The 14919-nt window shown below is 41.8% G+C and overlaps 1 protein-coding gene across 1 annotated transcript in view; it reads right to left on the bottom strand.

Moving 5' to 3' along the window:
* Positions 1-10887: 10887 nt before the first annotated feature.
* Positions 10888-14919, bottom strand: part of LOC105476828 (RAD51 paralog C) — a 43702-nt gene continuing 39670 nt past the window's right edge. Inside the window, exons 8-9 of the mRNA XM_071082854.1 lie at positions 12676-12736; positions 10888-11099 (exon numbers count right to left, since the gene is read on the bottom strand). Coding sequence (XP_070938955.1) covers positions 10995-11099; positions 12676-12736 — 166 coding nt within the window. The 3' untranslated portion in view covers positions 10888-10994. The remainder of the gene's footprint in view (positions 11100-12675; positions 12737-14919) is intronic.

Here is a 14919-nt window from a genome sequence, read left to right on the forward strand (position 1 = left end):
CAAATACTTAATGGCAGCCAGGCACAGTGGCTCATGCCTGTAATCCCAGTACTTTGGGAGGCCGAAGTGGGAAGATCACATGAGCCCAGGGGTTCGAGACCAGCCTGGGCAACAAAGTGAAACCCTGTCTCTACAAAAAATAAAATAATTAGCTGGGCATGGTGGTACATGCCTGTAGTCCCAGCTACTCGAGAGGCTAAGGTGGGAGGATTGCTTGAACCTGGGAGATCGAGGCTGCAGTGAGCTATGATTGTACCACTGCACTCCAGCCTGAGTGACACAGACCCTCTCAAAAAAAAAAAAAAAAAAAAATTTAATGGCATGAAGCTGACATAGCCTGATGCAACCAAGAAAAATATAAAATAGGCCAGGCGCGGTGGCTCAAGCCTGTAATCCCAGCACTTTGGGAGGCCGAGACGGGCGGATCACGAGGTCAGCAGATCGAGACCATCCTGGCTAACACGGTGAAACCCCGTCTCTACTAAAAAATACAAAAAACTAGCCGGGCGAGGTGGCGGGCGCCTGTAGTCCCGGCTACTGGGGGGGCTGAGGCAGGAGAATGGCGGGAACCCGGGAGGTGGAGCTTGCAGTGAGCTGAGATCCGGCCACAGCACTCCAGCCTGGGCGACAGAGCTAGACTCCGTCTCAAAAAATAAATAAATAAAATAAAAAAAAAAAAGAAAAATATAAAATCATACTATGAGATGTCATTATAGAAAAAATTTATCAAATTGTTTTAAAAAAAAAAAAAAGATAAAATACAGTGTTGTCAGAAATGTGAGAAATACCACTCTCAAACATCACTGGTGGGCTGGAACAGTGGTGTACATCTGTAGTCCCAGCACCTGGGGAGGCCCCGGGAGGCAGATCACTTGAGCCCAGGAGTTCAAGTCCAATCTGGGCAACACGGTGAAACCCTGTCTGTACCAAAAATACAAAAAATTAGCCATGCACGTAATAACGTTTGCTTCCTAAAAAGAAATTAAGGAGGGCCAGGCGCGGTGGCTCACGCCTGTGATCCCAGCATTTTGGGAGGCTGAGGCGGGCGGATCACGAGGTCAGGAGATCGAGAACATCCTGGCTAACATGGTGAAACCCCGTCTCTACTGAAAATACAAAAAAATTAGCCAGGCGCGGTGGCGGGCACCTGTAGTCCCAGCTACTCGTGAGGCTGAGGCAGGAGGATGGCGTGAACCCAGGAGGCAGAGCTTGCAGTGAGCCGAGATCACACCACTGTGCTCCAGCTTGGGCAACAGAGAGAGACTCAGTCTCAAAAACAAACAAACAAACAAAAAAAGAAATTAAGGAAAGTGACTCAGAAACAGGAGACAAAATAAAACATACTTTTCATTGAATTTTAAATCCTGTGCTTTTAAAATTTAAATCCTGTACAAATATTACTTAGGAAAAAAATTTAATTAAAACACAAAAAAACAACAGCCAGAAAAAACCTTTTTTCTTGAAAAACTGACATACTTCCTATTAGACCGAGACTACTATATAACCAATTTTTTATTCTTTGAGTTGGTTTGTAAGAATTCCTGATACAAATTCTCATTAATTGGCTCCTCAGCTTTTGTCTTTTATCTTAATTTTTTATTTTCAAAGTGAGTAGAACATAATTTCTGTAAAATTTCTCAAGCCCTTCTGAAGTGAGCCCAACTTTTAAATCATCATAAAATAAACTACACATGAAATCACTCTCAGAGTCATGGTAGCTAAAAACTTACATCTTAACTACACATAATTGGAGTCAAATGGATAATTGAAACATAAAAGGACATCATCAGATATCAATGGTACACAAAAACTGACAACAAGCAAAGGAATATACTGTGGTCAAAAATACGTAAAATCTTGTCAACATATTTTATGCCAAAATCAGTTTTGAGGGAGCAAAATGTTCTGTAAATTTTGACAGTAACAGTAAATTTAGGCACTGACGTTAACTAAAAATACGTATTATGAACAGCCAGCCTCTCTTCTGCAACTCAATGTTGTTATTTTTTAAAGCAATATAACATTTCAACATTAGTCTCAAAACTGAAATGCAATGTATTATATTGGGATCCCTAATATTATTGATTTTGAAAATAAAAGTGTATAAATGTCACTCCTTTCCATGTTTCCAGTATTGATCATTTAAAGTGAATATTTAATATTGCCTCTACAAAAGCAAAACCCATAAAATTTAGACCAATGAATTTAGCAATCATTTAGTCTTATCTTGTTTGAGAAATAAGGTAAAGGCATGAAAAAATAAAGGTGCCCAAACTGGCATGGCTTGGTAATGTCTCACATGCAACTAAAATGCATATCTTCCAACTCTAGTCCCACGTTCTTTCTACCACATTATACTGTAATTTTATCACTAGCTGCAAACAGTTTACTAAGAAGGTTATCAACAAGAAAAGTAAAATACAATAGAGAGAAAAATAAGAATAGCTAATATACGAGCCAGGTGCAGTGGCTCATGACTGTAATCCCAGCACTTTGGGAGGCCAAGATGGGGGATCACTTGAGGTCAGGAGTTCAAGATCAGCCTAGCCAATATGGCAAAACCCCGTCTCTACTAAAAATACAAAAAATAGCTGGGTGTGGTGGTGCGTGCCTGTAATCCTAGCTACACGGGAGGCTGAGGCATGAGAACCGCTTGAGCCCGAGAGATAGAGGTTGCAGTGAGCCGAGATCGAGCCATTGCACTCCAGCCTGGGTGACAGAGTAAGACTCTGTCTCAAAAAAAAAAAGTGGCTCACGCCTGTAATCCCAGCACTTTAGGAGGCCAAGGTGGGCAGATCACCAGATCACCCAAGGTCAGGAGTTCAAACCAGCCTGGTGAAACCCCATCTCTACTTAAAATACAAAAATTAACCAGGCATAATGGCAGGCACCTGTAGTCCCAGCTGCTCTGGAGGCTGAGGCAGAATTGCTTTAACCCGGGAAGTGGAGGTTGCAGTGACTCGAGATTGTGCCACTGCACTCCACTCTGGGAGACAGAGCGAGACTCTGTCTCCAAAAAAAAAAAAAAAAAAAAAAAAAAAAAAAAAAAAAAAGTGGTGATGTGCATTTGGGAGGCTACTCTGGGAGGAGGGCTACAGCCCAAGTATTGAAGGTTGCAGTGAGCTAGGATCACACTATTGCACTCCAGCCTGGTGGCTCATGTCTGTAATCCCAGCACTTTGGGAGGCCCAGGCAGGGGCACTGCTTGAGCCCAGGAGTTCCATACCAACCTGGGCAACATGACGGAACCCCATCTCTACAAAGAATAAAAAAATTAGCCAGATATGGTGTCATGTGCCTATAGTCCCAACTAGTTGGGAGGCTGAGGTGGGAGGATTGCCTAAGCCTGGGAGGCTGCAATGAGCCATAGTTGTGCCACTGCACTCCAACCTGGGTGGCAGAGCAAGACCCTGTGTCAAAAAACAAACAAGGCTGGACCTGGTGGCTCGCGCCTGTAATCCCAGCACTTTGGGAGGCCGAGGCAGGCAGATCACAAGGTCAGGAGTTTGAGCCCAGCCTGGCCAACACGGTGAAACCCCTTCTCTACTAAAAATACAAAAATTAGCCGGGCATACTGGTGGGTGCCTGTAATCACAGCTACTTGGGAGGGTGAGGCAGAACTGCTTGAACCCAGGAGGCGGAGGTTGTAGTAAGCTGAGATCACGCCACTGCACTTCAGCCTGGGCAAAAGAGCAAAACTCTGTCTCCAACACAAAACAAAACAAAACCAATCTAAATGTCCACCAAATGTCCATTAACACAGTGGTCCCCAACGTTTTTGGCATCAGGGACTGGTTTCATGGAAGATAATTTTTCCACTGACCAGGGGCAGGGGGGATGCTTTTGGGATGATTCAAGCACATTACATTTATTGTACACTTTATTTCTATTATGACATTGTAATATATAATGAAATAATTACACAACAATCAGTGGGAGCCCTGAACTTGTTTTTCTCCAACTAGATGGACACATCTTGGGGTGATGGGAGACAGTCACAGATCATTAGGCATTAGATTATTATAAGGAGCACGCAACCTAGATTCCTTGCATGCGCAGTTCACGATAGGGTTCAGGCTATGAGAATCTAATGGCACTGCTAATATGACAGGAGGCGGAGCTTGAGCAATGAAGGGTGGCTATTAAATGCTGACCAAGCTTTACTTTCTCCCCCAAAACTCACCTCCTGCTCTGCAGCCCAGTTTCTAATAGGCCACTGACCAGCATCAGTGTGTGCCCTGGCGGTTGGGGTCACATGCATTAACAGAAGAATGGATAAACAAAATGTACAGTAGTAGTCTCTCCTTACCCGTGATTTCACTTTCCACAGTTTCAATTACCTGAGGTCAACCGATGTTTAAAAATATTCAGTGGATAATTCCAGAAATAAACAATTCCTAAGTTGTAAATTGTGCAATATTCTGAGTAGCATGATGAAATCTTGCACCATCCTGCTCTGTCCTGCCTGGGACATGAATCATCCGTCTGTATATGCTACCTGCCCCATTAGTCACTTAATAGCTGACTCGGTTATCTGATCAACTGTCAGGTGTCAGTATGGCAGTGTTTCAGTTTAAATAGACCTTATTTTACTTAATAATGGTGCCAAATTGCAAGAGTAGTGATGCTGGCGAATAGGATATGCTAACGAGATGGCATAAATTTCTTCTTTTTAGTGAAAAGGTAAAAATTGTAGATTTAATAAGAAAAAAATGTTATGCCAACATCGCTAAGAGCTATGGTGAGAACAAGTCTTCTGGCCGGGCGCAGTGGCTCACGCCTGTAATCCCAGCACTTTGGGAGAATGAGGCAAGTGAATCACCTGAGGTCAGGAGTTCAAGACCAGCCTGGCCAACATGGTGAAACCTTGACTCTACTAAAAATACAAAAATGAGCTGGGTGTGGTGGTACATACCTGTAATCCCGCTACTTGGGAGACTGAAGCAGGAGAATCGCTTGAACGTGGGAGGCGGAGGTTGCAGTGAGCCAACCTGTGCGAGAGAGAGTGAAACTCCACCTCAAAAAACAAAAACAAAAAACGAGTCTTGACTGGGCGCGGTGGCTCACGCCTGTAATCCCAACACTTTGGGAGGCCAAGGTGGGCAGATCATGAGGCCAGGAGATGGAGACCATCCTGGCTAACACGATGAAACTCCATCTCTACTAAAAATACAAAAAATTAGCCGGGCGCGGTGGCGGGCGCCTGAAGTCCCAGCTACTCAGGAGGCTGAGGCAGGAGAATAGCATGAACCCAGGAGGCGGAGCTTGTAGTGAGCTGAGATAGCGCCACTGCACTCCAGCCTGGGCGACAGAGCAAGACTCCATCTCAAAAAAACCAAACAAACGAACAAAAAAAACATGAGTCTTCTATCCATGAAATTGTGAGGAAAAAAATTCATGCATCATACATATAGAAGTGCAGTACTGGCCGGGCGCGGTGGCTCAAGCCTGTAATCCCAGCACTTTGGGAGGCCGAGATGGGCGGATCACGAGGTCAGGAGATCGAGACCATCCTGGCTAACACGGTGAAACCCCGTCTCTACTAAAAAATACAAAAAACTAGCCGGGCGCGGTGGCGGGCGCCTGTAGTCCCAGCTACTCGGGAGGCTAAGGCAGGAGAATGGTCTAAACCCGGGAGGCGGAGCTTGCAGTGAGCTGAGATCCGGCCACTGCACCCCAGCCTGGGCGACAGAGCAAGACTCTGTCTCAAAAAAAAAAAAAAAAAAAAAAAAAAAAGAAGTGCAGTACTACCTTTGGTTTCAGGTATCCACTGGAGGGTCTTAGAATGTATCCCCCTTAGATAAAGGGGGACTACCGTGATATATACATGCAAGGAATATTATTTAGCAATAAAAAGAAATGAAGTTGTTATATATGCTACAACATGGATAAATACTAAAAACATGCTAAGGCTAGGTGTGGTAGCTTATGCCTATAATCCCAGCACTTTGGTAGGCTGAAGCAGGCAGATCAACTGAATGTAGTTCAAGACCAGCCTAGGCAACATGGGAAACCCCATCTGTACAAAAGATACAAAATTAGCTGGGCGGTGGCCTGCGCCTGTAGACCCAGTTACACAGGTGGCTTATAAACACCATCCTAGTCATGACCAAATAGTATTTCCATCTGACCATTTGAAAAACAGAATTTGTTCATATCACGTCAGGGTCACCAAAAAAAAACCAAACAAACAAAAAAAACGGAAAAAAGAAAAAAAAAACACAATGTATTCAAAATCTTATTTGAAATATTATTTCAACAAGTGGTTAAATGTGTGTTAGGCACTGAATGGATGGAAGGAAAGATGAAAAGCAGACAGGCTAGCCTATCACATCCACCTTACAGAGCTGCTAGAAGGATCAAATAAAATGATGTAGAAGTGTTTTTTTGTTGTTGTTGTTGTTGTTGTTTTGGGATGGAGTCTCGCTCTGTCACCCAGGCTGGGGTTCAGTGGCGTGATCTCAGCTTACTGCAACCTCTGCCTCCCAGGTTCAAGAGATTCTCCTGCCTCAGCCTCCCAAGCAGCTGGGTCTACAGGCATGTGCCACCACACCCAGTTAATTTTTGTAGTTTTAGTAGAGTAGGGGTTTCACTATATTGACCAGGCTGGTGTTGAACTCCTGATCTCAGGTGATCCACCCGCTTTGGCCTCCCAAAGTGCTGGGATTACAGGCATGAGCCACTGTGCCCGGCCAAAGTGTGTCATAAATAATAAAGAACTGTATAAATATGTTTTAAGTTACATATCACAAAAATTGAAGCTAAAAATACAATTTATTTTATTTTTTTTGAGACAGAGTCTCACTGTGTCACCCAGGCTGGAGTGCAGTGGCGCGATCTCGGCTCACTGCAACCTCCGCCCCCCAGGTTCACGCCATTCTCCTGCCTCAGCCTCCCGAGTAGCTGGGACTACAGGCGCCCGCCACTGCGCCCGGCTAATTTTTTGTATTTTCAGTAGAGACGGGGTTTCACTGTGTTAGCCAGGATGGTCTCGATCTCCTGACCTTGTGATCCGCCCGTCTCGGCCTCCCAAAGTGCTGGGATTACAGGCGTGAGCCACCGCGCCCGGCCACAATTTATTTTTTCTAAGAAAAAATACTTCTGAGATGATTTGCCAAACTAACCACAAGATGAAAACTGGATGCAATCATTGGTTTGCCAGAAAGTTGAGACTTTAACCAATTTACTGGTGTAGCATTAGATGGCAAGCCTATATAAAGTGTGGGACATAGGTGTACTATCATATCCTCAGTTAAAACCAAGTAACAAAAAATTCTAAGGGGCCTGGGCACGGTGGCTTAAGCCTGTAATCCCAGCACTTTGGGAGGCCAACGCGGGCGGATCATGTGAGATCAGGAGTTCGAGAACAGCCTGGACAATATGGTGAAACCCCGTCTCTACTAAAAATACAAAAATTAGCCAGGCGTGGTGGCGTGTGCCTGTAGTTCCAGCTACTCAGGATGCTGAGGCAGGAGAATCACCTGAACCCAGGAGGCGGAGGTTTCAGTGAGCCAAGATGGTGCCACTGCACTCCGGGCCAGGTGACACAGCAAAAAGAGCGAAAGTCCATCTCAAAAAAACAAAATAATAGCTGGGCATGGTTGTGCATGTCTGTAGTCCCAGGAACTCAGGAGGCTGCATAAGAATCACGTGAACCCTGGAGGTGGAGGTTGCAGTGAGCTGAGATTGCACCACTGCACTCCAGCCTGGGCAACAGAGCAAGACTGCCTCAAAATAAATAAATAAATACATAAAATACAGTACAGTGTTATGATACTTTATAAAAAGACATTCTGGAGGCCAGGCCAAATGGCTCACATCTGTAATCCCAGCACTCTGGAAAGTTGAGGCAGGAGGATCACTTGAGCCCAAGAGTTTGAGACCAGCCCAGGCAATATCGTGAGACCCTGTCTCTACAAAACAATAAATTAATTAGCTGGGCGTGGTGGTGCATGCCTGTACTTTCCAGTCTGAAGTGGAAAGATTATCACTTGAGACTGGGAGGTCAAGGCTACAGTGAGCAGTGATCGTGCCACTGCACTGCAGTCTGGGTGACAAAGACTCTGTCTCAAAAAAAAAAAGAGATCCTACATTATTTTATTTCATCTGATGCTTGGTAACACTGATATTTATCACTTATAACGCCCTCATACTCCTGATTTTATGATTTCAGAAGACAGAATATAAAGTGATGGGTATTTGTTAAAATGATGGCATCAATTATAATAAATTATATGCTTTGAGGCCCACAAAAGAGAGTCACAATTAGTCATTCTATGTCAGAGAAGTGATTTGAAGTTAGTCTTTGTTTATAGCCTCTGTATTGGCATAATTGTTAGCAGTGCCTGCTTTCACTCTCAAGTCCTGGTAGATGATGGCTATTCTATATAATCAATTGCAGAAAAGAATTACACTGACGTAATTTTATAAATTTACTGTTTAATCTGGGATAGGAAATAACACCTATCACTAAAATTTGGAAAATATTGCTGCTACAGTATTTAATATTCAAGTATTCAAATAATTTTGCAGTCATAAAAAAGAACAAGATCATGTCTTTTGCAGGAACATGGATGGAACTAGAGGCTATTAGCAAACTAATGCAAGAACAGAAAACCAAATACCGCATGTCTCACCCACAAGTGGGAGCCAAATGATGAGAACTTATGAAAACAAAAGAAAAAACAGGCCAGGCACGGTGGGTCATGCCTGTAATCCCAGCACTTTGGGAGGCCAAGGTGGGTGGATCATGAGGTCAAGAGTTCGAGACCAGCCTGGACAACATGATGAAACCCCGTCTCTACTAAAAATACAAAAAATTAGCTGGGTGTGGTGGCGTGTGCCTGTAATCCCAGCAACTCTGGAGGCTGAGGTGGGATAATCGCTTGAACCCGGTAAGTGGAGGTTGTAGTGAACCAAGATCCTGCCACTGCACTGCAACCTGGGTGATAGAGCAAGATTCCATTTCAAAAATAAAAATTAAAAAAAAAAAAAAAAAAAAACCAACCAGACACACACTGGGGTCTACTACCTAAGGGTGGAAGGTGGGAGGAAGGAGAGAAGCAGAAAAGGTAACTATTGGGTACTGAGTTTAATTCCTGGGTGATGAAATAATCTGTACAATAAACCCCTGTGACATGAGTTTATCTATGTAACAAATCTTCACATGTACCCCTGAACCTAAAACAAAAGTTTAAAAATAAATATATAAATATGGTTGGGCACGCAGGCTCACACCTGTAATTCCAGCACTTTGGGAGGCAGAGGTGGGCGGGTCACTTGAGCCCCAGGAGTTCAAGACCACCCTAGCCAACACAGAGAAACCTGTCTCTACTAAAAATACAAACTATTAGCTTGGCATGGTGGTGCATGCCTGTAATCCTAGCTACTTGGGAGGTTGAGGCACAAGAATCACTTGAATCCTGGAGGTGGAGGTTGCGGTGAGCCAAGATTGTGCCTCTGCACTGCAGCCTTGGTGACAGAGCGAGATTCTGTCTCAAAAGAGACAGAAAAATTAATTAATTAATTAATTTTTTTCCCCCACAGGGAACCAAAGTAAATTTTGTGAGTAAGTTGAAAAGTACGAAGAGCCAGGTGCCAAAATATTTTTAGGTGATTTTGAAACCATCAATAATTGAAATCTTTAACTTATTTAAGCAAAGTTAAGATTATTCAAAGAAAAATCTCAACGTAACAACTAGAATTCTAAAATGGATCATACCGTGTTTCAAAATATAGAAATAAGGCCAGGTGTGGTGGCTCACATCTGCAGTCCCAGCACTTTGGGAGGACAAGGCAAGAGGATCGCTTGAGCCCAGGAGTTTGAGACCAGCCTGGGCAACCTTGTTTCTACAAAAAAAATCCAAAAACTAGCAGGGCATGGTAGTGCCTACCTGTAGTTCCAGCTACTCAGGAGGCTGAAGTGAGACGATTGCTTGAGCCCAGGTCAAGGTTGCAGTGAGCTGTGATCATGCCACTGCACTCTAGCCTGGGAGTGAGACCTTGTCTCAAAACAAAACAAAACAAAAAACGTAGCAGTAAATGATTGTGAGCTTATCAACCTATTCTGGAAGATATATGTTCCAAACAATCTCTAGAGAGAGATAACAGCTCCAAAGTCCTCCCTTTAACATTATAAAACATCATTAAATGCTAAACAAATGGCTTAGATTTTAGGATTGAGGTCACTAAAATCAGTGTGGTCACCTAAAATTTGTATCTTACCTAATAAAACTGAACAGAATGATATGCTGACTCATGGTGCTGCAGGTCATTTTAAAGAATTATCAAACTTACATTTAAAAAGAACATGGCTGGGCACAGTGGCTCACGCCTGTAATCCCAGCACTTTGGGAGGTAGGGGCAGGCAGATCACCTGAGGTCAGGAGTTCAAGACCAGCTTGGCCAACATGGTAAAATTCCGTCTCTACAAAAATACAAAAAAATTAGCCGGGCATGATGGCGGGTGCCTGCAACCCCAGCTACTCAGGAGGCTGAGGCGGGTGAATTGCTTGAACCTGGGAGGTGGAGGTTGCAGTGAGCCGAGATTGCGCCATTGCACTGCAGCCTGGACTACAGAGTGAGACTACATCTCCAAAAAAACCAAAAAACAAACAAAAAAAAAACCACAATAAGAATATGAAAAAATCTTTTCTTCCTAAGATTTTCTAGGCAACTAGGAAAGAAAGGGGTAAAAACAGTCTGAATGGTAAATTCAGACTAGCCACATGAGATCAGCTTTCCACATTTGTGAAATATAATCATCATCTCTACTGAATGTTACTGAAAATGAAAACAGGGTAAAATATAATTGCAGAATACTGCTTTAGAAAAACTTTCACAGAATCATATTTAGGTATTTTTCCCATTCACTTCATATAATCTGGATTCATTCATGCCATAGTGTTTATTTATACTTTAAAGTAACAAGTCTACTTGTACACACTGGTTTCACAGCATCAATAAATTTGTACACTTTGAGATTTGTTTCTGGGTTATAATTCTTCCTCTGGTTCTCGTGACCGTTTGCGAGTGCTCAAGGAACCTTCTGTTTGCAATGAACATGCAGAAGTAACAACAGTATCTCTAAATCCCTGAGGCTGAAAGATAAAAAATACATATACAAATATGATTTAAGAACATTTGAAGACTGATCTTAGAAATATTTTTAAGTAATTAATAAGAAAGTTACTTTATTCTAGGGCCAGGTGCGGTGGCTCACACCTGTAATCCCAGCACTTTGGGAGGCCGAGGTGGGTGGATCACAAGGTCAGGAGTTCAAGACCAGCCTGGCCAACATGGTGACCCCCATCTCTACCAAAAATATGAAAATTAGCTGGGCGTGGTGGCGCACACCTCTAGTCTCAGCTACTCTGGAGACTGAGGCAGGAGAATTGCTTGAACCTGGGAGGCGGAGGTTGCAGTGAGCCGAGATTGTGCCACTGCACTCTAGCCTGGGCGAAAGGGCGAGACTTCGTCTCCAAAAAAAAAAGAAAGTTCCTGAGATAGAAATTTATCAACCACTGTGAATGAAGAGGATAAATCTCATGGATAGGTGCCTAAGCCCGGGTTATATTAAGAGTATTTTATATATACTTATTTATACACTTTCATACACACACATAGAAATAACATTGCATTATAAAAATGTTCTGTAAAGGACATTCCTAACAAACTTTATGATAGCTTTGTTAGAAGAAGTAAAAGGAAATAACCTGTCTTAGGTACTTTACAGATTTATTTTCATAATTAAATACTCTAAAGTTTTCCAACTAGGATATTTCTCTCTTTTTTTTTTCCAACTAGGCTATTTCAAAGACACCTGGGCAGTGCAAAACTAAGTGGATAATTCCGTTTCAGAATCTCTATTTCTGTTTATGTCCTTATAAAAATGAGATAAAGCCTGGCCCAGTGGCTCACGCCTGTAATCCTAGAACTTTGGAAGACTGAGGAGGGCGAATCACTTGAGGTCAGGAGTTTGAGACTAGTCTGGCCAACATCGCGAAACTCCATCTCTACTAAAAACACAAAAATTAGCCAGGCGTGGTAGCACACGCCTATAATCCCAGCTACTAGGGAGGCTGAGGCAGGAGAATTGCTTAAATCAGTAGGGCAGAGGTTGCAGTGAGCCAAGATTGCGCCACTGCACTCCAGCCTGTGCAACACAGAGAGACTCCATCTCAAAAACAAAAAGAGATGCCAAAAATACATTTGGCTCAACACTATTGATAAATATGTATATTTCAGCCAAAAAATGTGTGTTCTATGATATAAATTCACAGAAAAATTAACATCTTAAAGTGGGCTATATTTGGTGGCTACAATAGATCTATAATACCTACAGACCAAAATAAATAATGTTAGTATTTTTTCTTTTCTGGAAATCTTCAACAACTTTCACTTTAAAGATGTTTAATATCCTGACATTACATATGGCATGGAACACACTACCCCAAAATAAGTATTTCCTCTGTTCTTAAGAATAAATTTCAGTCCATTTGTGACTACAATATTCTGTATACACTACTATTTTGGGGACAATGTTCTAAGCATCAAAAGCTGTCCTCAAATATGCTTGCTGCCTACAGAAGTTAACAGAAGCAAGTTGTAAATTCTCTCTTTAGATAATTACTGCCCATCAATATCAAAATCCCACTCTAATCAAATAACACTGACTTTGATTTGAAACAGTACTGTGGATTCCTTCTGGCTGGGTGACTTGTACAATGTTGCCAACCTGCTTAAAAAAAAAGAATAAATACATACAAACACATGAATTTAATTAATTAAAAGTTCAGATGACCAAACTCATAATTTAAATGTTTAGGTTTATTATATTAATAATTCTATTATTTTTTCTCTAAGAACACAAAAACGAGAGAAATATTAAATATACACCCTTCAAATACCCGTATGTATATGAGTTATAAGAAATTTTAAAGCAACGTAAAAGTCCAATGACTGATTCAAATAAATTATTTTATATATGATGAGATATTACTTATGCTAAAAACTAAAGGTGGGAGAAAATATTCAAAGAGATAGGAAAGTATTAATAATATACTAAATAACAGTTATACCATATAATCCCATATTTGTAAGTATGTATACACACATCTAAAAAAATTGATAGAAGACTACAATCAAAAAGTTAATAGTTGTTATCACAAAGTAAAGGTTGCTTGCTTATATTTTCCAAACTGTCTGCAGTAATCATGTTTTTTTCATTATTGCTGAAGAATGATGTTAATTTCTTATACTACAAATGAGAAACACTTACTCATATTACACCAATAAAAATAGCTAGGAAGACATTGTTTTAAAATGATGCAGCCAGGCATGGTGGCTCATGTCTGTAGTCCCACCTCTTTAGGAGGGCAAGGCAGGAGGATCACTTGAGACCAGGAGTTTGAAGCCATCCTGGGCAACATAGTGAGACCCTCATCTCTGTAATAATAATATAAAATGATTATGTCCCAAAAATAAGTCATGACAGAACAAGATCTGCTTAGGTGGGATTTTACTATATATATATATATATATAAAATTTATTTATTTATTTATTTTGAGACGGAGTCTCGCTCTGTCACCCAGGCTGGAGTGCAGCGGCGCAATCTCGGCTCACTGCAAGCTCCGCCTCCCAGGTTCACGCCATTCTCCTGCCTCAGCCTCCTGAGTAGCTGGGACTACAGGCGCCTGCCACCATGCCCGGCTAATTTTTTGTATTTTTAATAGAGACGGGGTTTCACCATGTTAGCCAAGATGGTCTCGATCTCCTGACCTCATGATCCGCCCACCTCAGCCTCCCAAAGTGCTGGGATTACAGGCGTGAGCCACCACGCTCGGCCGATTTTACTATGTTTTATACAAAGTAATATAAAACTGAAAGCTAAAAGTAGCTGAGAAATAAAATTCTAAGCTCTTATTAACTATATTCAAGTACTGTAACAGCAACAAATATAAACAAAAACCTTTAAAACTGCTTTTTGGCTGGGCGCGGTGGCTCACACCTATAATCCCGGCACTTTGGGAGGCCAAGGCAGGCAGATCACCTGAGGTCAGGAGTTTGACACCAGCCTGACCAACATGGAGAAACCCTGTCTCTACTGAAAATACAAAATTAGCAGGGCATGGTGGCGCATGCCTGTAATCCCAGCTACTCGGGAGGCTGCGGCAGGAGAAACCGCTTGAACCTGAGAGGCGGAGGTTGTGGTGAGCCGAGATCGCACCATTGCACTCCAGCCTGCGGAAAAAGAGTGAAACTCCATCTCAAAAAAAAAAAAAAAAAAAAAAAACCCACAAAAAACTGCTTTTAAGAATTACTTTAAAACTGATACACTGTAACTTACTCACAATAGCCAGAGGTAGAAGCACCCAAGTGTGCATCCACAGATGAATAAAAAAAATGTGGTATGTACCTACAATAGAATATTCAGACTTAAGGAAGAAAATTCTGACACATGCTACAACATAAATGAGCCTTGAAGACATTATACTAAGTGAAATAAGCGAGTCACACCAGAACAAATATTATATGATTCCAATTATATGGGGTAGATAGAGGAGTCAAATTCAGAGACAGAAGGTAGAATGGTTGGTGATTGTCAGGGCCTGGGGGTAAAAAAGAACGAGAGTTAATATTTAATGGATACAGAGTTTCAGTATGGGAAGATGAAAAAGTTCTGAAAATGGATGGTGATGGTTGCACAATATGAATGTACTTAATGCCAGTGAACTGTATGTAAACATAAAGTGGTAAATTTTATATTATACATATATTTTAGCACAATGTGATAAAACTGAAATAAAAAATACAGATTCTAACGTAGAGGAAAGTAAGATTCTCAGAGTTATAAGTGTCATTTATTTACACAAAATAGAATGATTTGTTTTCAAAGACAATTCAAAAAGGACATTTTG

The sequence above is a fragment of the Macaca nemestrina genome, chromosome 17 (assembly GCF_043159975.1).
Source record: "Macaca nemestrina isolate mMacNem1 chromosome 17, mMacNem.hap1, whole genome shotgun sequence".
Lineage (NCBI taxonomy): Eukaryota > Metazoa > Chordata > Mammalia > Primates > Cercopithecidae > Macaca > Macaca nemestrina.